The sequence below is a fragment of the Anolis sagrei genome, chromosome 3 (genome assembly GCF_037176765.1).
Source record: "Anolis sagrei isolate rAnoSag1 chromosome 3, rAnoSag1.mat, whole genome shotgun sequence".
NCBI classification, from domain to species: Eukaryota; Metazoa; Chordata; class Lepidosauria; order Squamata; family Dactyloidae; genus Anolis; species Anolis sagrei.
This window is the reverse complement of record NC_090023.1, coordinates 234,526,845-234,549,346: the sequence shown is the minus strand read 5'-3', so window position 1 is coordinate 234,549,346 and position 22,502 is coordinate 234,526,845. Positions and strand designations below refer to the sequence as shown.

Genomic DNA, 22,502 nt, shown 5'->3' with positions numbered 1-22,502 from the left:
TAATATTTAAAGGATGGCTGTTACACTCAGTTTGGGTTGCTTTTGATAACTTCGCCCTTTTATGGGTGGTGGGTTGGATCATGCTTTAATATCACTAAAATCTTTGAGTTGCATCCATTAGCAGCTGCCCAGTCATCAAAATTCCGATCACAGAAAAAAAAAGTGGAGTGATTTGAGATAATTTCCCCTCCCATTGCAGCTACAAATCTGTCCTGGAAAATCTGTCAACTTTAAGATCAAATTCAAGGTGCAACATGGATGACAAAATGGATGTTGTAGATGTTGAAAATTGCTCCCTTCCCATTCCAGGTTCAAGCTGTCCATCAGTTTTGGAAACCGTAGCCGAGATGGCAGAATGGGTTGAATCCTTGTGTTGGCTGAACTGTTGACCTAAAGGTCAGTAGTTCGAACCCGTGAGATGGGGTGAGCTCCCATCTGTCAGCTCCAGCTTCCCATGTGGGGACATGAGAGAAACCTCCCACAGGGTGGTAACACATCCAGATGTCCCCTGGGCAACATCTCTGCAGACGGTCAATTCTCTCACACCAGAAGTGACTTGCAGTTTTTCAAGTTGCTTCTGACACAATAAAAAAATTTTTTTGGATACAATCTAAAGAGAGTTTAATCATGACTGCTTTGACTCATTGAGGAAAAAGTGTGGTGACCAACTGAAATCTGAATCCAACCCAAAAATCCTAACTGCTACAAGTGTGGTTGTTACATTCAGTTTATTAGTTTTCTTTCCTTGTATAAACCTTTCTTTTTTTATTTAGATATCAGTTACAGTAATCACAAGTTTAAAACAAAAGATGAAAAAAATGTGTGTCATATGCTGATATATAATATTTGACTGCAAAATATCAGTGGTCCAGACAGCTTCCAGCATTGCTGATTTTACTGTGGCAAAAGTATGATAGCTGAGACCCAATGCTGGTTGCGAGGCACGGGTCAGAATTAGAGAAGCGAACACGTAACATATTTGAACGGGTTTGCATACGATATCCAGATAGCCTTAAGCACTATGCTTGGCTGTTTGTCCCCCCTCCTTCTGTCCCCCCTTTCTGTCTTCCACCTTTCTGGTGAGCTGCCTCGCTACGACTCTGTCGCACCTGCATCTCTCACTCGCTGCACTGTCTTGGCATTGGGTCCCAGCTATCATGCTTTTGCCTTTACCGCTATTTCATCTTTCCTCTCTTGAAGGAAAGGAAGACATGAAAGAAAGAAAAGGTTGAAGCAGCATTGGGGGAGCATGGGAGATTTACAAGACGATTCTATCTGAAGTCTGAGAAGACTTTGTGAAAGAAACTGGGTGAACACACAACCAAACCTTTTGAAACTATCTGTGTTTATAACTTGGCTAGGTCTCAGTGAACAACTTCATTCTGTTCACATTCAGTTATGTTTAATATGTGGAAAGTGTTTCCTCACAGTGACAGTCAAGGTGCGAAGACAAATGGCCTGTTATATTGCTGACAAGATTTTGGAGATCACAGTGTGAGCTACGAAGGCAAAGTGACAATATAAAGCTGCACTCTCAACAAAAGCATGTAAATTTGGATAGGGTTAAAACAAGAACTTTATATGAATCTTGTATACTGAAAATCCAGCATGCCAGACTCTTCTGGAATGTGTGGTTTGGCCAGAATTGACAAAATGGATCGGAATCAGAAGAGAAAAAGTCATACAGTTTTTGAGAACATAATCCAGTAAATAGAGTTGGATAAGTTGTGTTCTGGTTGGGGCAAAAGCAGGGCACTGAATAAAGATAGATCAAGACATTATCCTACCAGAATAGAAACAAGAGATGGTCTCCATGTATAAAGTAGATTGGATTGACAGTTGACTCTTTCATGAAACTGATGATGAGAAACTTCTGTCCAGAATACCTGAAGGCAAAAGATTACTTTAGGAAGTGCAGGACTGACAGTTCAGTATGCAATTGCTCCAATACCTTCTTACTCCTTCCCAGCAACTGTTACCTGAAGCAACTACCTCTACATAAAATTAAGGCCGGTTTGATCTTAAAATGTCGAAATAGAAGAGAAAGATAGGAAGAACGAAGGAATTATTACAGCTTGTATTTTTTTTCAAGTTGGAATGAAAAGAGTCTGCTGTTTTTCATTTAAGGAAAATAATTGCGAGGTTATTGATAGTCAGTTGCTGAGCAACCAGTTGAATCTTCCTTGTAAGCTGCAGGCAACAAGTCCATAAAATGATAAGGTTTGCACATGTATGAACCTGATGTTTGGTGAAATCCTTCTTGCCACATAGCAGTGCGATACAGAGATGAGAAAAGTATATTGAGATGAATGATCTGTGAGAGCTGACTGGTTCCCTGTACAGGGTCATGTTACCTGGACATGGGAAAAATACTGGAAGTGTACCTGTGACTGGTAAGTAGCTGAATGTGAGTCAAATGACAGCTCATCTACCTGAACAAAGAATTTGTGACTGTAAATGGCTAGCTGAAATGACCTTCAGTTTTAGGGGGAGAAGACCACAAGAGGAGCTATAATGGCTGAGACCAAAACTCCATTTAGACCCAACCTACATTGTCATATAATGAGTCTACACTGGTTCAACTGCATTATATGGCAGTGTAAGTGGGATTTTATGCCCCATCTATACTGCCAGATAAAATCCAGATTATCTACTTTGAACTAGATTATATGGCAGTGTAGACTCAAATAATCCAGTTGAAAGCAGATCCTGTGAATAGTCTGCCTTGATATTCTGGGTTATATGGCTGTGTGGAAGGGCCCTTAGTTATTCACACAATAACCAAAGAGTTATCTAGGAGATGTTCTCAGGTTCTACATTATTAACTCAAAACTGATCTAAAACCGTTTACATTATGGTATACATCCCTTTATGGTGTCTCATTGTGCTCATCTTTTTATGAGCTAAGCACTTCTACTCTAACTGATGTTTCTCGTAGGGAAGGTTAACAGTCCCTTGATCATATTGGTTCTTTTTTTTAGCTCTGCAGGAAAAAAAATGAGAGAGATAATAATGATAGCAATGTAGATTAGCATGCTCCAGGAACATTTTTGTTTACAGCAAAATTTCAATCCTGTTTTCTTCTAACTTTCACATCTACTCAGGCAGATGTATGCAATTTTAGACCCCGTAGTATGATGGCTATTAAAGTTAGTTTGGTATAGAAGATTATTGTCATGCACATTGGTGTAGAATCAGGGACACTGGATGGCTTTAAATGTAGGCATCGAATATGTGCCGGCTGAGTCCCCCCTAGGGGGTTGAGAAGGGTGGGGTAGAAATGCTCGAAATAAATAAATAAATAATTTTCAGAAGTATATCCTGCCCCAGAAAGATTTTAATTTGAGGGTTCTTTGGATACATCAATAGGGTCAAGGGGCAGACCTTATTTATGTGCATTTTCTGAAAGGATTGTGACAAAACTCTCATGAATAAGAAGATAGGACCCAAGCCTGTGCTGAACCAGAAACTGGCTAGTGTGGGCTGGGAATAGGAGTGAAAATTGAGTTCTTGCAATTGTGGGATGTACAGAAAGATTTGTTCAGAAATGATCTTCAGTCACAGTTTAGCAAATGGGGCAGTCAATGTTTGCTGATGGTTTTAAATTATTTGTGGAGGATGTAACAAAAACATATTGTGAAGGATATCTCCAAACCAAGGAGCAGATCAAGGATTGGCAATATGGAAGGCGTTTGTACAAAACATTGTATTTTGCATATAATACCATTTTACACAAAAACCTTGCCTTTTTCGTGAAAAAATTCCCCAAAGTAAAAAAAAACAAAGAAAGAAAGATGTACAAATCTTCTTTCAGTCTCCTTCATCATTTTTGAAACTTTCATTCTAGCACATGAGAATGAGATAAGCAATGTCTTAGTGGAAGCTCATGCATCATGCAGCCATTGACAGCGACAGATCTCTTTCTAAAATCATTTCTGGATTATTGTTCTGAGCTCAACATAGAGCTGCCTTTGAAGAGTGCTTAGGGACTGCAACTGGGTTAGAATGATATATTCTTGTTATTTTGGAACTTGGTGAAGATCCTCTGCCCCCAGCAATTTTATTATTATTTTTAATTAATGCCTTCCACTTTTTCTTTAATTTCTGTCTATTCTGTTTTCAAACATATATTTAGTTGCTTTGTTTTGACATTGTTGTTATCTTCAGCTGTTTTGATTTGTATATTATAGAGAAGTAATGGTAATGTGTTGCCAAATGGCTGAGGATAGAGTTTGAAAAAACCCCACTTATTTTGCATTAATTGTCCCAGAATACAACAGGTAGCAAAAGTAATGGTTTTTCTACTGGAAGATTTTGGGAGCTCTAATCCAAAACGGTTGCATTTCCAAGCCCTGCTGCAATGCAAAGTGTTGTTACCTTTTAAAATCAATTCAGAGCAACGGATCTGCCTTACAAATGTTTCTCCCTAGAGGGTGCCATAGACTAATTTTTGCAGTTCCTAATTTATTTGTTTATTTAGCAGCTGAGTAGCATTTTAAGGGTATTATACCATTCTAGTACTGAGAAAGTGTTGCATTGAAAATGTACACAGTTGCCCTGCTTGGAGAGTTAAAAGTTCTGTTTCTGCTTTCAGCACAGCATGAAAAAGTAAAAAAGAAATACCCATTAAAAATATCCCTGACCATATACATAGCTTAGAGGATTTGGAATTATCTGTGGTTTGATTGCCCTCCCCAACCTTGATATATTGCTTTTGAACAATGAATGTAATCAGCCAGTTCATGTACTGTGACATGTTTCAGTTTTTGAATGGCAAGGCCAATCTAATTCCGTAACTTGTTTAACCGCACTCACTTGAAATTACTTGACATTAATCATACTTGAGATTGTTTTTAAAAGCAGGGTGCCTTGCAAGTCTGTAATTGGCTGTCTTCCAATTTATGCATTTATCACACATTGCTGGATAATCAACATAAACTACCTTTCCTTTTCACTCATTATTCAAATATTCTACTTCGTGAATAGTTCCTCTGCTTTATCTGATCTAATATATATTTAGTGTCACTGCAGTGATGTAGAGCTTGGTGAGAAATCATGCAATCCTCCAAAGTATCATTGAACAGCAACTCCCAACATTCTTCTCCCTTGGCGTAACTGGATAGGACTCCTGGGAATTGTAGTTCAGTGACATCTGGAGGGCTACCGGAGTGTCATCTTGATTCTGGGGAAGCAATAATCAAGGATGGTGGGATCTGTTGTCAAGTATCTGGAAGACACCCCCTTTCCTATCCCTTGTTTAGGTGAAACATCAAGAGGTTCACCCAAATGATTAGGCAGTGTCACTTTTCTTGTCCTTTGAAGATATTCGTACATTTCTGGAGCAGCAGAATATCGGCTTGCTTGATCTTCTACCTCAGCATTTCTTAAATTATTTAGTTTGTTGAACCTGCAATTTCTTTCAGCCAATGACCAAAAGCTGATACAGTATTGTGTCCATTCACTAAAATTATTTCTTTCTATCCTGGAAGTACCTCTGAAACCAGCAAAAGATAGCTCATGGGTTGGCTCTAGTCCATGAACTGCCATGTTGAATAGCACTGATCTGCATGACCTCCCTTCAATAATTAAAGTTGGGTATCATATCACCTCTCTACTCTTCATACCAAGACAAACAAACGTATCTCCCTTAGCTGCCTATTATGAGGATTGATTTTCCGGATTTACCACTTTAGTCATTATCATCTAGACCAGGCATGGGCAAACTTTGGTCCTCCAGGTATTTTGAACTTCAACTCCCATAAATCCCAGCCAGTTTACTGACTGTTATGAATTATGAGAGTTGAAATTCAAAACACTCGGAGAGCCAAAGTTTGCCCATGCCGGATCAGACATATTTCAGCTTGTCAATATGCTCCTTGAATTGTAGTGCCTAGCAGTTAACATGGTGAGGTGAGTCTGAAACAGAATAGAGTGGCACTATTACTTTTTTTTGCCCTGTATTTTTCTTTTCCTGCCTCACGTCATCATTAAAAGATGGGTCCTGTAGCCAGTTCCCGGACAATGATATTAGCAATTAAAGGAATACATCAGAGAGAGGGAGGATAGAGATGAGCATGTTGATTCTTTCTGCATTCTCTACTATTCTCTTATTCTTGCTTCATTTTTTAATAAGGTTGCACACCTGCCTCTTTATCATTAGTGTCCTCATTCCTATTCCGGACACAACATAAATGAATCCTTATAGCCACCATGTGAAGGAATTGTAACTTGGGTTCTTTCTTAGTTTATTTCCCGCAAGTTGCTCATTCAGCTTACATAGCTCTCTCCTCACCCAACATACAATCTAGATAACAACCATGTGCATGTTAGAGATGCAATGCATAACTTTTTTCTGCTGGAAGAAAGTCTCTGAAAACGCTAGTTTTTGAACAATTCTTGACTTGGGTTGTTGTAGGTTTTTCGGGCTGTATGGCCATGTTCTAGAAGCATTCTCTCCTGTTGTTTTGCCTGTATCTGTGGCAGGCATCCTTACACCTCACGACCTCTGAGGATGACTTCTTTCCACAAGACAGCTGGGCTTTCCCAGCTTTGTCCATTTTAATAGGACTAGTCACAGCTACAAGCCGTGAAGGCATGTGCCTATGGTTCATAATGATTTCACATAAGATTTTGGTGTTAAGAGAGCAACAATATGAGTATGCATGCAGATCCTAGTTTTGACTTTGGTAATATTCTCTCTATTTTTGTTCATATATCAAACACATACACACACACAAATTTAGTGTAATTTGCCAATTAAGGTACAAAACTCCTCTTCGAACACATTTCTTGAACTTCTCCCTTCCATTAAGAGTTCTTGGGGCCCTTCCACATAGCCCTGTATCCCAGAATATCAAGGTAGAAAACCCCACAATATCTGCTTGGGTTATCTGAGTCCACACTCAGATAATGTGGAGTTTTCTGCCTTGATATTCTGGGATATGGGGCTGTGTGGAAGAGCCCTTGGTCTTGGTAGTTCCACCAGCAGTGATCTTATTTGTTAAATGCCCTATCTTTTGCTGAACAGGGCACTCAAGGCAGCTAATAACAAAATAGAGGTGAAATATTTGATTGATTTAAAAAACAAAAGAGGAAATATATTAAAAACACACAAAAAAATAACAGTAAAGATATAGCTGCATCCAACCCATTGGATTTATTTCAACAGCAGAACAGCCTCTGAAAATAAGACCCGGCTAAACACAGAGGGAGCCCCTGGTGGTGCAGTGGATTAAAGCACTGAGCTGCTGAACTTGTTGACTGAAAGGTTGCAGGTTCAAATCCAGGGAGCGATTTGAGCACCCGCTGTTAGCCCCAGCTTCTTCCAACCTAGCAGTTTGAAAACATGCAAATGTGAGTAGATCAATAGGTACTGCTCCGGCAAGAAAGTAACAGCACTCCTTGCAGTCATGCTGGCCACCTGACCTAGGAGGTGTCTATGGACAATGCCGGCTCTTCGGCTTAGGAGTGGAGTCAGACACAATTGGACTTAATATCAGGGGAAAAACTTTACTTTTACCCAAACACAAATATCTTTGTTACCGAATGGAAACAACATTTTGAAAAAGAAGTGTGCCCAGTCTTCACTGGCAATTGAGTGCAGCTATTTTATTTTATTGGTAAGAACACTTTTGAAAAAGTTTCTGGCTTTAGGATTCAGAGATATTGAATTTTTTTTAAAAAAAGATTTCTACGTGTTGGGCAGGTGACAAACATTTGGAATATAGGTTGCATTTAAATTTTGAATAGTTTGTTCTTTGTGCTATAATGTTGTGAAGTCCTCTGAGAACTTCTATTCACAAGTGGGATAGTATATTATAAAATGTCATATTAGAATATAATAATATAAAAGCTTGATTGTCTTGGTTTAAAAACAAAGTAAGTGGGTTTGCATGTGTAGCCGCTCTCTTTTACTGCAGTCCAGTTGCTGTACAGTTAGTTGCCTTGGCTGGAAGCACAAAACTCCCACTCTCTGGCTTGAGTCCCTACTCCATTTTCAAGGGGTTTCTCTTTCTGCTTTGGGATAAGCTTTTTTGTTTTCTTCTCCTCCAAAGAAGTGAGTGTAGGCCACAACTCTGTTTCCTAAGCACGTCTTGTGTTATAATTTCCTCTGTAGCTCCCCTTATGGAAGTGCTTAAAGAGCATGTTTGATTCAAGGAGAATTTTCCTCTTCCACTAGTTATAAAAAGGTTTTGGAACAGAATTATCTGGCATCCAGAACCTTATTACCATAGAAACCAAATGTCATAACCCCCCCCCCCCCCCCACAAGCACTGCAATATAACATGAATATAATAAGAGCAACACCTGTCATGGAAGAGGCATTAATATTGCCCAAGGCTATACAACAGTCTCCCTAAGAACAAATCATGTAAGCTGTGAAGAAAATTGGACTGATTCTCAACAGATGCTGTTACGATTAGCCTTGTTAAGAATTTGGGTCTTTGCTTGGCTACGAAGTCTGTGGCTAAAGTGTCAGCTCCAGACTCATGCACAGAGGGGAAAAATGAAAATACAAAGACTGCAGAATAGAAGCAGAGAGATTTCTCATTTGGATTTTTGTTTTAGCAGATCTGACTTACAGGATCTACTGTGTGTTCTTTTCACTAGAATCCAATAATATAGCAGTTTCAAGCTCTAAATATTTTAAAAAAACAGGAAGTAGGGATTTGTACAGGTGTACAGACTTCACTGTTGGAGTGGCTGCTTTGTGCTACTGGCAGATTGGGCTCAGTTGTATTGAAGGTCAAGGGAAGCTTTCCGTAGGCCCAGAATAAATGTCTATCAGGTCTGAGGGAAGGGGTAGCTCTGGGCATTCTGGTGTCTATGTCAAACCCAAAATATGTCATACTCCTGCAGAATTAGTGCCAAGTGGTACCAACTCTTTCTCCCATGAGTGTTTTCTCTTGCCAGCATCACAGTACCAAAAATTTGAACAGAACCCAAAGTTGCATGTCCTTGTGTAGTGCCCACAGCAGTGATAAAGCACCTAAACACTTTGTGGGCCTGAAGCATTTGCTTCAGCTGCACCACATACAGAAGTCCCTTGGTAATTGTTGGGGTTTGCTTTCAGCAGCCTCCTCCTTATGGATGCCCTAAACCTATTATATAGAATGACATAGTAAACTTATGTCCATTATTTAAAATGACAATATCAAAGTTTGCTCTTAAAAGAAAACCAAACCATGGATTGTTGAATCTGTGGAGAAGGAGAAGTGACTGTATTCTTTAGGATTAAAGATTCTGACTGTATTTTCAGCACCCAACATGAGTGGACCTCAGAGTCCATCTGAATAAAAACCTACCTCTCGTAACGAGTTTTCTTTATTTCAGAAATATAATCTGGGAATGGGGGGCATTTGGTTTTCTACTGTGATTAAATATACTGGGAATTAGAAATCCATGCTGGCCTCCTGGAAGCCTCTCAGCTCAGCTCTTGGAATTATCTAGTGAGATGACAAGAAAGAAGAAAATGTTGCCTGTCAAAAAGCTAAGAGACTTGCACAGTGACTGCCAGTACTGCTGTTGTATCTGTGTTATCTCAGATGTTAAAGCGTCCCAGCTCCCTTGCAGTGATAGCAGTTCTGCGTTCAGGGCATTCACTGTCAGTGTTGTCCATTAGCGTCTGTACGTTCCATGTTCCAAAATTCATTTTTCTTTTTTTGGCCACAGGATGGTGACCCCACTGGATGCAGCAGTCCAGTCAGGGATAAGAGAGGCAGACTATGTTTAGGGCCCCTTTTCTAGCCCTTTCCCCATGTGGGGTGAGCAGAGTGCATCCTAAAAAGGGCTGCTCAGTCATGGATACAGCTGCCGAACTACTCAACTGCCTCGGACCTTAAAGTACGTAGAACGACTGAATCCGAATCCACCGCCCATGTGCCAGTCTGTGACTAGGGGCTTCCAGATTTCACTGTCCTGTCCCCGTCGCCACTTGCTGATCGCCATGGGACTTTTTGTCAGATTGTTTTTATTTTTTCTTAGAAGACGTCTGTGTGTGAATTTTTTTAATGTATGGAGGTCAGTGCACAGCTGATCAACACACAGTCTTCACAGAGTGAGATTCCATCTAGTGGCATGGTTAACATGATGACAATGGCTTCTCAATCTGTTTCAGCCTTCTTCTGCTTTAACAGCCATTGTAACATGTACCATGTTATCCTCTGACTGCTCTTTTGGGTCTCCCCCCCCCCCCCCAAAACCCTATTATATGCCTGCAAAACGTGGACTATCTACAGACATCACATGCAACTCCTGGAATGATTCCATCAACGTTGCCTCTGAAAAATCCTGCAAATCTCTTGGGAAGATAGGCAGACAAATGTCAGTGTGCTGGAAGAAGCAAACACCACCAGCATTGAAGCAATGGTCCTCCGCCATCAATTCCACTGGACTGGCCACGCTATCCGACTGCCCGATCACTGTCTCTCAAAGCATTTACTCTACTCTGAACTCAAGAATGGAAAACGAAATGTTGGAGGACAGGAAAAGAGATTTAAACATCGGCTCAAAACCAACCTTAAAAACTGTGGTATAGACACTGAGAACTGGGAAATCCTGGCCCTTGAGCGCTCTAGCTGGAGGTCAACTGTGACCAGCAGTGCTGTAGAACTTGAAGAGGCATGAATGGAGGGCAAAAGAGTGAAATGTGCCAAGAGGAAGGCACATCAAACCAACCCTAACTGGGACCATCTTCCACCTGGAAACCAATACCCTCACTGGGGGAGAACATGCAGGTCAAGAATAGGGCTCCACAGTCACCTACGTACCCACTGCCAGGACACCGAACTTGGAGGACAAGCAAGTAAATATCTCAGATATCTCTCTGAATGAGAGAGACAGAGAATATGTCTTAAGTATTTGTAGTCATTTTAGTATTCCTACAAGCAAAGGGGAACATTTGGCAGTGAGCGGCATGCTTTTCAAGAACTCATTTCATCGCCTTGGTAAATATTTTCATTAATATGCTGCTCTGTTGTGAGAGATTACGGAGCAATTAAAAGCTAATCAACCCCTGTGTGAAATGCTTCCAGGGAACAGCACCATTTAGGCTTCCTCCCTCCCTCTTGTTCTTTTAACAATTGATTTCATGAAACAGCCATTCCAAAGATTACATCAACAGAAATTACAGGCTTGCTCAAGTCCCCATGAAAGTCGGTGGCAGAGTTCCCATTGCCTCCCAAAACAAGCCAGGCTCCTTTGTGTGAGAGTAAAGAGAAACCTTTAAAAAAGAAGAAGAAGAGTGGAGGCAGATGTGATTGCAGATGAAATAAGGTGGTAAGAAGTATTAACTGAAAAGAATGCTGGACTTCTTGCAAATGTGTTTGCAAGCATTGCTGTACTTTTCATTGGTAAGAAAAAGAAGTCTAGTGCCAATGTCTTACCTCACACAATTACACCATTACGATCTTGATATTCTTCCAAACAGTGCCATGTGATTTTAAGCACCTCTTTAGCTCCATTCTGAATGACTTCTCCGCCAGCGGTTACAATGCTAAGCTGCTCACAGTCCGCTGGTTTCCTCCCTCCTTCTTCTCTGGTCTTAATTATTTATCAGTTAAACATTTACAAATGCTTCCCAATTGGTTACTTTGCTTTGGGGAGGGCAAGGGTGTGTGTGTGTGTGTTCTTAATTCCTTCTGAGTGATCTGTTCCTTGGAGAGATTTACCACACGCACGCTGCCTCTGCCAATGTGAAAAAAAATCCTTAATATTTTCCCCAACAACTGCAATTCTACTATTGAAAAGCATTTAAGAAGTAAGCAGCTGCAGTTCTCATTAAGGCAGCAATGTTTGGATATGAGCTATATACAATCCATGCTGTTTTGCATTTATTCTACTTCTGCTTTGTGTGCTTTGAACCTGCTAGCTACATTTAAGAGTATGAAAGACTTCCCTCAAAGCTCTCTGTTCATATCAGTGCCCCTCCAGTGAAGCAGAAACCAGTTTCTCCTCCTTAATAAAGAATTATAAAAAAGCATTCATGTTCACTTATCCTGGTCAATTCTGCTTATGGCTGTCATTCCTGGTGTTCCTCTATGCAACTATTAACAGTCAGTAAATTGAGCCTTGCCAGGTTTTATTAAACAGCTGGTTTCTACTTTTCAGCTTTAGGAATCTGGGATCAGGAGAAGGATTAGTGTGAAAAGCAAGGAAAATTGTTCTCCTGTGTTTTTAGGCAAAGTAGTAGCAAAAAAAGGAGAAAAAAGGACCTTAATACCATGTGTGAGTGTAGTTTTCAGTGGATCAGTTCTTTCCTATATCTGCATCCAAGCTATTTGGTTGTGATCAGATGATTACAGCTCAAGGAAACGATTGGAGAGAGCTGGCTGGCTGGCTGGCTGGCTGGCTGGCTGCAGCTGCACTGTAGTCTGTGTGCAGGGACAAGGAGCTTCTGTTTTTCAAACATAGCATAAACATAGAAGTTATTTTGTAGGCTTCAGGATGCAGCTATGGGTTGTGCTGCCAGCATTGTTCTGCTTCAAGCCTTTCGTTCAGTGGTACAGAGGAACTGTGCACACATTTGTAGACGACGGCAAGAGGAATTGTCAGATGAAATCCTGCCTCTGGATAGTGATGATGAAATGAGCAGACCCAGGACTCTGATTATCATGGTACAGTATACTTTTATCAAACAGGCACTGTTGAAAGGGCTATTAGGACAGATGCTTGGTGATTTTTGACTTGCAAGAGAGATAGAGGGAGGGGAGGTTGAAAGTGCATTTGATAATGGGCTTGGAAGTCTAAAGCCATCCAAGTGAAAATGGGACTTGTTACCTAGCAGAGCCTAATTTTCACTTTTCCCATAAATTAAAATTAAGAAAGACTTGTGAACAATAGAAAGAGTTCTTTTTTATTCTTTCTGCTATGTTTATACTCTGATCATAATGTTCTGAGTGTTTATGCTCTGAATCCTGATGTATAGCCAATGTGTGTGTATATACAGAAAGTAGGTATCTCTGATCTTTGAACTAAACTTCTATTTCAGTAGAATAGAAACAATCACATAACCAAGATGTTTTTTATTAGTTTCAGACAACCAATTGTTGCAACAAGCCATCTTTTGCTGCCTTCATATAAAAGAGAGTTATTGATTGGTTTGCTGATTGATTATCATGCTAATAGGTTTGTTAGCAATAGGCATATGTATTAGAAGCAATCTCCTAGATTATGAATTAATGATAAGATATCTATTTTTATCTTGCTTTACTTGGGAAGAGCCTTAGGGACATGAGTATAAAATAAACTTCCATTCTAAACTATGTTTTGTATGTGTACCAGTATGTCTATATCTATAGCCATATCTATTAAAAAGCAGCAAGCGTAAGCCTGGGTGTGCTGATATTAGAAATTCCTCCCCACTCCACTGCTTTTCCTTTTCAGTTCCCTAGTGCAAATACTGCGGCTTAATTACTGTACCATACTTTTCTGATCTGGGTGATAAAATAAGAATAGTTTTGATTGCCTGGTTCTTCACAGTTTAGCTGATGTTACCATGACCACAGCACGGTGCTTTCAGAGTCACTAACACATTGGATGAGCTAGAACTAGTCCCAAAGCAGGTATGATGTTGCCTAATGTTATTAATATTGCTCAGATCTACTTGAGATGCTTCACTACACACAGAGAGGTGAAATATTTCTGATTATAATCTAAGTTTCTCCTGAACAGTTGTGAAGAGTTTTTTTTTGTCATTCAGAGTCCTTGAAATGACTAAAATGTAAAAGGAAGAAAAGTACTTGCAGTTCTCAACTCAGAGCTTCTGGCATATCTACATGTCTCTTACTATCAGCATATTCTGTTCTTCTTGTATCCATGGTGCAAGGTACCTGAGTTTTTACCTGTTCTCAGCCATTATGAACAGGAAAGAAAGAGAGAGGGTACTTTTGAACAAAAGCAGACTGTGCTGTGTGGTTGCCTTCCACTTTCAGTAGAGGATATTTCAGGCATTTAAGGTAAACAGTTGTCCAGAGACAACCAGTAATGTCACTGTAACCCTGTAATCTTGACTCTTTGAGAACTTTGTTGGTGTATGCCTCCAAGTAATTTCCAACATCATGATCCTAAAGCTTGGCCTCCCAGTGTCCTAGTTCATCCCAACTACTGTACCATACTGCTTTTCTTTTTGAGAACTGCATTACTTTTCTTAAGTTTTAAAATTTAACTAACTTTGTGAGGTTATATTTATTTGTAGTGTAATCTCATATTTCAATATCTTAAAGTTCTGACCCATAAGGACATGTACTTTAATTTTGTTTTATTTGGCAGGTGATGTAAACCTAGCATGGGAAACTTGTGTTCCTCCAATGTTGTTAAACTACCAATCCCAGAATGGACCAGACTGGTTAGAACTGATGGGAAATGCAATCTAGTACCCTTGGTATCCATTTTGTGCCACTGGCTTAATTTAGCCATGGCTGCCTTAGCTTTGATACAGCTGGAATCAGTGTTTCTCATATTCAAATCCAACATTTATTACTTGGCAGGGTTTATAGGACTACGAATAAAAGTCCTGTTTTGCAAATTGGTGGCTTTCTAGTGGGCTGAAATGTCTTATTGCATTGTAATATTTATTAATTATTAAGGCTGATGTATTTATTGATTGATTTATAATGCATCCATCATTGTGATGTTCCAGGTAGATGTACCTAATATACTAGTACAACAACACAGTGTACCTCCTATAACAAATTCTAATCAATAAGTCTGATGCTAGCTCCAAATCCCACTTTGTAATCTCTCAGCATTTCTCAACCACAAATAAAAGCATAAGAGTATATAGGAAATCTAACATGGTATATCACATGATTATTGGTACAGTATCAGCTGGAATAGTTGCTATGATTCCTGCCTTTCATCACCGACAGCTGAAGGATTGCTAATTTTTAAAACCAGTTCATTCTTCTTATAAAACTCAATTGTCTGACATGCTTAGGACAAAAAGGTTTCCATATTTTAGCCCTCCTCCCCAGATTTTGAAATACATTTATTTGCATATACATAGATATGAGGGGTTAGTCACACAAGCCCCACTCAGTCGCTGCCAGAAACGCAATAGTTGAAATGGAAGACATGGAAGAATAGAAGGACTCCGCTTACATATGGCCACTGTAAAAAAGCAGATGTCCCAGATACCTTCTTGACTGTCAACATACGTTCCACGCTTTTTAGCTAAGTAGCTGGGAAGGGAGGGTAAAATCCTTCCCATTCCCCCCACCCCTGCCATGTATCTTTCTCATTCTCTCTTAGCTGGATATAGATGGCAGCCAATGGGAGGGTCATTCTGCATTCATTCATGCAACCATTTCCAGGGTGCTTGCCCTGTCATATGCCACAATCCAATGTGAAAGCATGTGGGATGTCTACTTTTTACATGAGCCTTGTGCAAACAGAGCCTTCAGTTTATTTTATTTCCCCAATGAAGGACCCTGGAGGAAAAACTCAGTAGCTGCTAGACATGTGTCTAGCCCCCTTTCTTCAAAGCTGAAAGTAGACAGATGGTGGCAAAAAGTTATGGTTTTGTAACATTTTGGATTTTCAGATACAGGAGAGAAAATCTGTAGCAATAAAGATCCATGACACAATAAGTATGCATGTCTATAATGAATTGATGTCTTAAGTTACTTAAACATCCTGGAGGTCCTAACCATCTATGTTCTGAAGTATGGACATCCCACTTGAGAAGACTACAGTGATGTTATTTCTATATGGCTTAGGTCCGGGTTGTTTGAAGGACCATCTCTCTCTCTACAAACCTGTCAAATATCTACAATCATCTGGGGGAGGGTCTCTGTCACATGATTTGCTGAAGCTCATTTGGTGGGACATCCCACTTGAGAAGACTACAGTGATGTTATTTCTATATGGCTTAGGACCAGGTTGTTTGAAGGACCATCTCTCTCTAAAAAAAAAACTGTCAAATATCTACAATAATCTGGGGAAAGGTCTCTGTCACATGACTTGCTGAAGCTCCTTTGGTGGGAACAAAGGAGAGGATATTTTCAGTATCTGCTCCCAGATTTTTGCACTCTCTCTCAAAAGAGACCAGGATGGCCCCATCCCTGCTTGATTTTCACAGGCAGCTAAAGACATTTCTGTGCCAGGAGGAAGGATAAGGGGCATTTGAGGAAGGATAAGGGGCAATGCTGCTGAGGAGGTTGTGGGTGGGATTTTGAGAGGATGGTCGCCTTTATGTCTGGGCAATGCTGTTGCATTTGGTGGTCCCTATGTAGACTTGTCAACAGCTGCACTAAAGATTTTTAGCCAAAAGCTCACCAGGTGGTGGAAGTTGGACTCAGGAGTTGTTCCTTGGCTCCCAGGCAAAGCAGACTGAAAAGTCCTCTTGCCTCCAAACCAGCCATTTTCTGGTCTGATGTGACAGCCAAAGCCTCTATCCCTTCTGCATCAAACAGCTGTCAGTTTGAAATGTCATTTAAATTGTATTTATTGTATTTTACTTGTATTGTAATGTTATATACACACAAATAGGTTACTGTTTTTTAATTTTTGTATTTCCTTTGTTTTAAATTGTTATTGGATTGTGTGGTCATTAGCTGACTTGAGAGTTAATAATGTAATGATAGATGGAGTTTCTTGGGTTAGGTGCCAAAAAATCCAGAAAGATCCTTCACTATCATAGGATAAACTTTAAAGGTTGTTTTTCAGTGACATGTCTCACCAGGCTTCTGTTTGGATAACATAGTCATGAATGACAAAGGATAAAAAAGATGGTTTGTAACAGAGAGCGGGGAAAACTGCTGCTGAGCCAAAAGTATTCACCATTTTTGGCAGATACTTTTATCAGCTTGAAAAATCATTGCATCTGATATAATCATCCTGACATTCCTCATTCAGTATATAATCCCTGATTAGGTGGGATTTCCCATCAGATAAATTCAGGAATAGGAGGACCTGGGGTGAAAATGTTTCAGAGGTAGCATCAGTGGAAACTAGTAAAGAAAAAGTATTGAACAGCATAAAATAGGGTTGTTTTTTTAAAACTAAGCTAATCGATGGGGATGACATTTACGTGACTGATTTGGGGATTGAACTTTGAAGACCAGGGTTTGAATCCCCACTGAACCATGGAGACAAGTCACACTCTCTTGGCCTCAGAGAACAGTAAGGCAACCCTCTGTGAGCAAATATTGCCAAGAAAACCCTGTGGGTCTCCATAACTCTGAAAGGACTTAAGCTACATCTAAGCAGTTTTAGAGAAGAACGTTGTTGTGTTTTAAAGAAAAAGTGTCATTTAACCCTTGAGGTAGAATCAGTTGTAGGATAGCAAGCCCTGGTTGATGGTTGGCATTTGGCTGGTAGGTAGATTGCATAGATGTGACCTCTGGACTCCTACTCATTTGCAAAGGGCTGGAAAGGTTAGCACCATTTTTTTTCTTTCTCCTTGCTCTCTGTACACCTGTGAAGCTGTGATTTTTTTATCTTGGAATATTTCAATTGCCTGCAGATGTCCTATTAAGTAAGGTGGCAGGGGTCCCTATAAAATATTTTCCAGGGAGTATGCAGCACTGAATAAGAAAGCAAAAATATCACCCCACCCCATTAAAAGATTGACTTTTTAAAGGTAGAGCTTTGACTGTAGTATTAGACAATGGAGGAGATAAAATCCAACAGAGAAAGCCATACTGTCTTAACTTGATTTTGGCTGAAACAGCCAGTCTGCATAAAACTTGAAAACAAATCCACGAATGATCCAAATCCAGTTGTGAAGTGTTATGATTTTAGCTAAATTCACATAGTTAGAAGCAGAACTGGGAAGCCTTTTTTTTGGGGGGGGGGGGCATTACAATTCCTAAGATCCCTTTAGTCATGCTGTCCAGGCTCTCAGTTTAAATGTGTACAAAGATGCCATTTTTACTTGTAAGTGTTTTATTGCAAGTAGCCTTGGAGTGCTGCACTACTTTTTTTCCACCTAGCACAAAACTTCCAGGTCTGTTGGATGTGTTTTTGAGCATCTTTTTCCTCAGTTCCCTTCAGCAGAATTAATCCTGATAGGTATAAAAACACTTAGAAACTCTCTCCAAGACTGTGGCAAGTAATATAAATTTGTCCATTCAGTTTTGGAAACCAATAAGCACTTCAGGAGAGGCACTGATTGAGGCACAGACCAATAAAGAAACGGAAACTAGATGAGCAAGCAGCCAGTTCAAAGATAATGCCAGAAGACAGAGGTACTTAGAAGAACGAAAGGGGAATAAAACAGAAAGATCAAGAGACAGCCGTGGTATAAGAAAAATAAAGAGCTGTATATAAAAGCAGCCAAACATAAAATGCTGTAATTAAATTGGCACACTGCTATTGAAAAGATACTTTACTACATTTTTTTTGCTAACCACTGTCTCACATTGGTCTGTCTCAATACCTCATTTCTAATTTCCTTTTTATTTGTCTGAAAATTTTCCTCCCTCTTTTCCAGAGAAACTATACAATATTGTACAAAGGAATTTGGGCACCCAAGTTTCTTGCTTTGTGTGTGTGCGTGTGTGTGCGAGCTAACATTTAACTATCCCTTTTGAAAATCCAAGTATAATACTGACATTGCTGGCTGAAATGCTGGAGTTTTTATTTTTCACATCAAGCAGTCAGCATTAATGCTCTCTTTCACTTACTTACTTCTGATAACCATGATCTGTCCTTTGTAAATATGGAATAAACACCACTGACATCACCCTCTTAGCTTGGAAGTGATCAGTTCTTGCAGCTGGTCTCTGCCTGGCAGATTTAGTCACTGAAATGGTGCTTCTCAGTTTACAGCTGTGAACCCCACCAAATGGCTTTTCAGCCTGCGTATACTCAGTTTCCATTCAAACACACCCCTTTACAGTCAGAGGGAAAAACAGAATAAAAAGGCCTGGGTTATACTGTTCATTTAGAAAATGAATGAGAAATGTTAGATTCTGTATCATGGCTCTCAGAACTACCTAGATTACATTTTGTATTACAGTTACCAGAATTAAAACCTGGCTTTTCCGATGCGCCTTCCCAGATTAGGAAATCTCCACCACCAAGTCCCATAAGCACTTTATCAAAACCAATGATTGCTGCACATCGCACATTGCACTTGCCCTGGAAGCCCTATATACACCTCCTGTCACATCAGCACTTTTAATCTTGTACCCATTGCTCTGGCCTGGCCCAGTTTTATTGTGTTTATTGTATTGTGCCTGTTGTTTATTTTGCTTTATTCTGTTTTTAATTGTTTGATTTGCTTAGATTGTATTGTTGTGTTGTGTGTTGAGGCCTCGGCCTGTGTAAGCCGCATCGCATCCTTCGGGAGATGCTAGCGGGGTACAAATAAAGTTTAATAATAATAATAATAATAATTTAATAATAATAACAAAGGTAGCTGTAATTTTTAAAAGTAATCTTTTCAATTTCTGTGTTTTATTGACACATGGAAATGCTTCATCTAACTAGTCTACTATTGCTGGCTCGATGAGAGTGTATCTATAGACTCATATAGAGACCTTTCTTGTTAGCTCTCCCTTGATGTTTGGAACAAGTGACTCTAGGAATTGGGACATTAGACATGAAAAGCAGGTGCTATGCCATGCAACAATAGGCCCTCCCTCTCCAAGTCAGCCCTTCAGATCTGTCAGACTGGGATTGTTCTAGTAAACTGTCATTAAAAAAGTGATTAAAAGGTTGTAAATATTCACCCTGGCAGATGCCTTAGTATACAACCAGTGTTATTGATCCCAAATATCTGGATGCTGTATCTTCATCGAAAGTGCAACTAATCCTTGGTTATTTTTTAAAAAAATAAATAAAAAATAAACATGCAATACATGTGATACATGGGGAATAGAAAAAAAACATTCCTCTCTGGAGTTTGAGCCATGACTGCTATTTTATATGTGGAAACCCTTGTTGTGAGTGCAAGAACACAGAGTACAGGAAAATATGTACCACTTATGTCCTCCATGTAGGTGCAGTCATGCACATCCACAATGAGAAACCTACAGATGGACCCAGTGTACCAGAGCCATCACAGAGTCTAGGCCAGGGGGTCTCCAAAAGGCCTGTGGGCTTGGATGTGGCCTTGCAAGGTCATTTACCCAGTCCATGTCCTAATCTTTGGACTTAGGGTTATCTTAAGTCTAAAACAACCTGAAGGCAGGGTTGTTCTAGGTTTTTTTGGGCTGTATGGCCATGGTCTAGAGGCATTCTCTCCTGACGTTTCGCCTGCATCTATGGCAAGCATCCTCAGAGGTAGAGAGGTCTGTTGGAACTAGGAAAAGGGGTTTATATATCTGTGGAATGACCAGGGTGAGACAAAGGACTCTTGTCTGCTGGAGCTAGGTGTGAATGTTTCAACTGACCACCTTGATTAGCATACAATGGGCTGATTGTGTCTGGAGCAAACTTTTGTTGAGAGGTAATTAGATGTCCCTGCCTGTTTCCTCTCTGTTGTGCTGTTGCAATTGTAGAGTTTTTTAATACTGGTAGCCAGATTTTGTTTATTTTCATGGTTTCCTCCTTTCTGGTGAAATTGTCCACATGCTTGTGTATTTCAATGGCTTCTCTGTGTAGTCTGACATGGTGGTTGTGAGAGTGGTCCAGCATTTCTGTGTTCTCAAATAAAATGCTGTGTCCAGGTTGGTTCATCAGGTGCTCTGCTATGGCTGATTTCTGCAGGAGTCTACCGTGTACCATGCAGCTGTGGACAAGTCTGCATAGGGACCACCAAACGCAGCGCCGAAACATGGATCAAGGAACATGAAAGGCACTGCAGACTACTTCAACCAGAGAAATCAGCCATAGCAGAGCACCTGATGAACCAACCTGGACACAGCATTTTATTTGAGAACACAGAAATGCTGGACCACTCTCACAACCACCATGTCAGACTACACAGAGAAGCCATTGAAATACACAAGCATGTGGACAATTTCAACAGAAAGGAGGAAACCATGAAAATGAACAAAATCTGGCTACCAGTATTAAAAAACTCTAAAATTACAACAGCACAACAACAGAGAGGAAGCAGGCAGGGACATCTAATTACCTCTCAACAAAAGTTTGCTCCAGGCACAATCAACCCATTGTATGCTAATCAAGGTGGTCAGTTGAAACATTCACACCTAGCTCCAGCAGACAAGAGTCCTTTGTCTCACCCTGGACATTCCACAGATATATAAACCCATTTTCCTAGTTCCAACAGACCTCACTACCATTGAGGATGCTTGCCATAGATGCAGGTGAAACGTCAGGAGAGAATGCCTCTAGACCATGGCCATACAGCCCGAAAAAACTAGAACAACCCAGTGATTCTGGCCATGAAAGCCTTCGACAATAACCTGAAGGCACACAACAACAATCCTAATTAACTTGACTATCTCATCAGCCAAAATCTGCCCCATACTTTCCATTGAAATACTGGTAAGTTTATGTTGGATAAAATTGTTATTCATTTAAAATACTGTAGTGTGCTTTCATATTTTTGTTTTTGCACAACAAATAAGATATGCGCAATGTGCAAAAGAATTCGTTCATTTTGTTTCAAATTATAGTCCGGCCTCCCAACAGTTTGGGGGACTGTGAACCGGCCCTCTACTTTAAAAGTTTGAGGACTCCTTGTCTAGACTCTGAGCTATTTCTATTCCTAAAACAGGTTTATTACCTTGCATAGTTTCTTTACAACGGAGACTAAAAACTGGGGCTGATCTCAAAAATCCATACTCAAAATGAATGCACTGCTGAACTCTTCATGACACAGTAGCCTTTAAAGTGAATGTACCATGCTTAAGCAAAGTCAGGAGATGTGACTGTGGTGACCAGATTCTTGGACAATGCTCTGTGGATGGCTGTATATGGTGGTAACATGGAGGAGTTGCTGGTATTCCTGGACAACAATTTCTGATTCAGTCTATATATGCTGGATCTAGGGCTGCTGTGGGCCAGATTTACACTGAGCTGCCCTGCCCAATATAAAGGAGCTCCTGGACCTCTACACTAACCTGGGAACCATCAACCACAATTTTTTTACAGATGGCATGAATGCAAGGTCCAAATCTCTTTGTTCAAAATATACTTTGAAAAGAAAACTATTTTCTGTTATAGAAATGCAATTATAGAGGAAATTCTTATCTGACAAACATTTTATTACTTGAGTGTACTTTCAAACCATTTTTGTCCTATGGGTCAATGGACCTTTATGGAGAAAAAAGGTTTTCAGTCTCTACCTTATATTTACTGAAGCAAAGAGATTTAAATTGGTATAAGAGGTCACCTGACCTGTATGCACTCTCTCAGTGAGATGCATTGTGTTTTTGTTTAAATTGTAACACTTCTAAATTTTCAGTGATCCATAAAAGTAGGTATGTAATTTTCAGTGCTAATTTGTCCCTCTTTTTCAGATAGTCTGATCCACATTCAGTGTATGGGACCCAGAAAATCTTGTTTGTATCCCTACTGCTGTGAATAAATTAATGCATCTCACTTTATAAGTTGAGGATAACTGGGGTGGAAAGAACACAAGATTG

At 39.9% G+C, this 22,502-nt stretch overlaps 1 protein-coding gene across 10 annotated transcripts in view; it reads left to right on the top strand.

Annotated features, from left to right (window-relative positions):
* DOCK10 (dedicator of cytokinesis 10) overlaps positions 1–22,502 on the top strand; it is a 211,773-nt gene that overhangs the window by 29,703 nt on the left and 159,568 nt on the right. For 3 of the 10 annotated variants that reach the window (XM_060767867.2, XM_060767870.2, XM_060767866.2), the window contains exon 1: positions 12,053–12,614. The exons of 4 other annotated variants lie outside the window; for them this stretch is intronic. In XM_060767867.2, the coding sequence (XP_060623850.2) occupies positions 12,453–12,614 (162 nt within the window). In that variant the 5' untranslated portion in view covers positions 12,053–12,452. Of the gene's footprint in view, positions 1–12,052; positions 12,615–22,502 lie in introns of those variants that run through there. 3 more of the 10 variants (XM_060767877.2, XM_060767876.2, XM_060767868.2) reach the window with 2 other exon arrangements.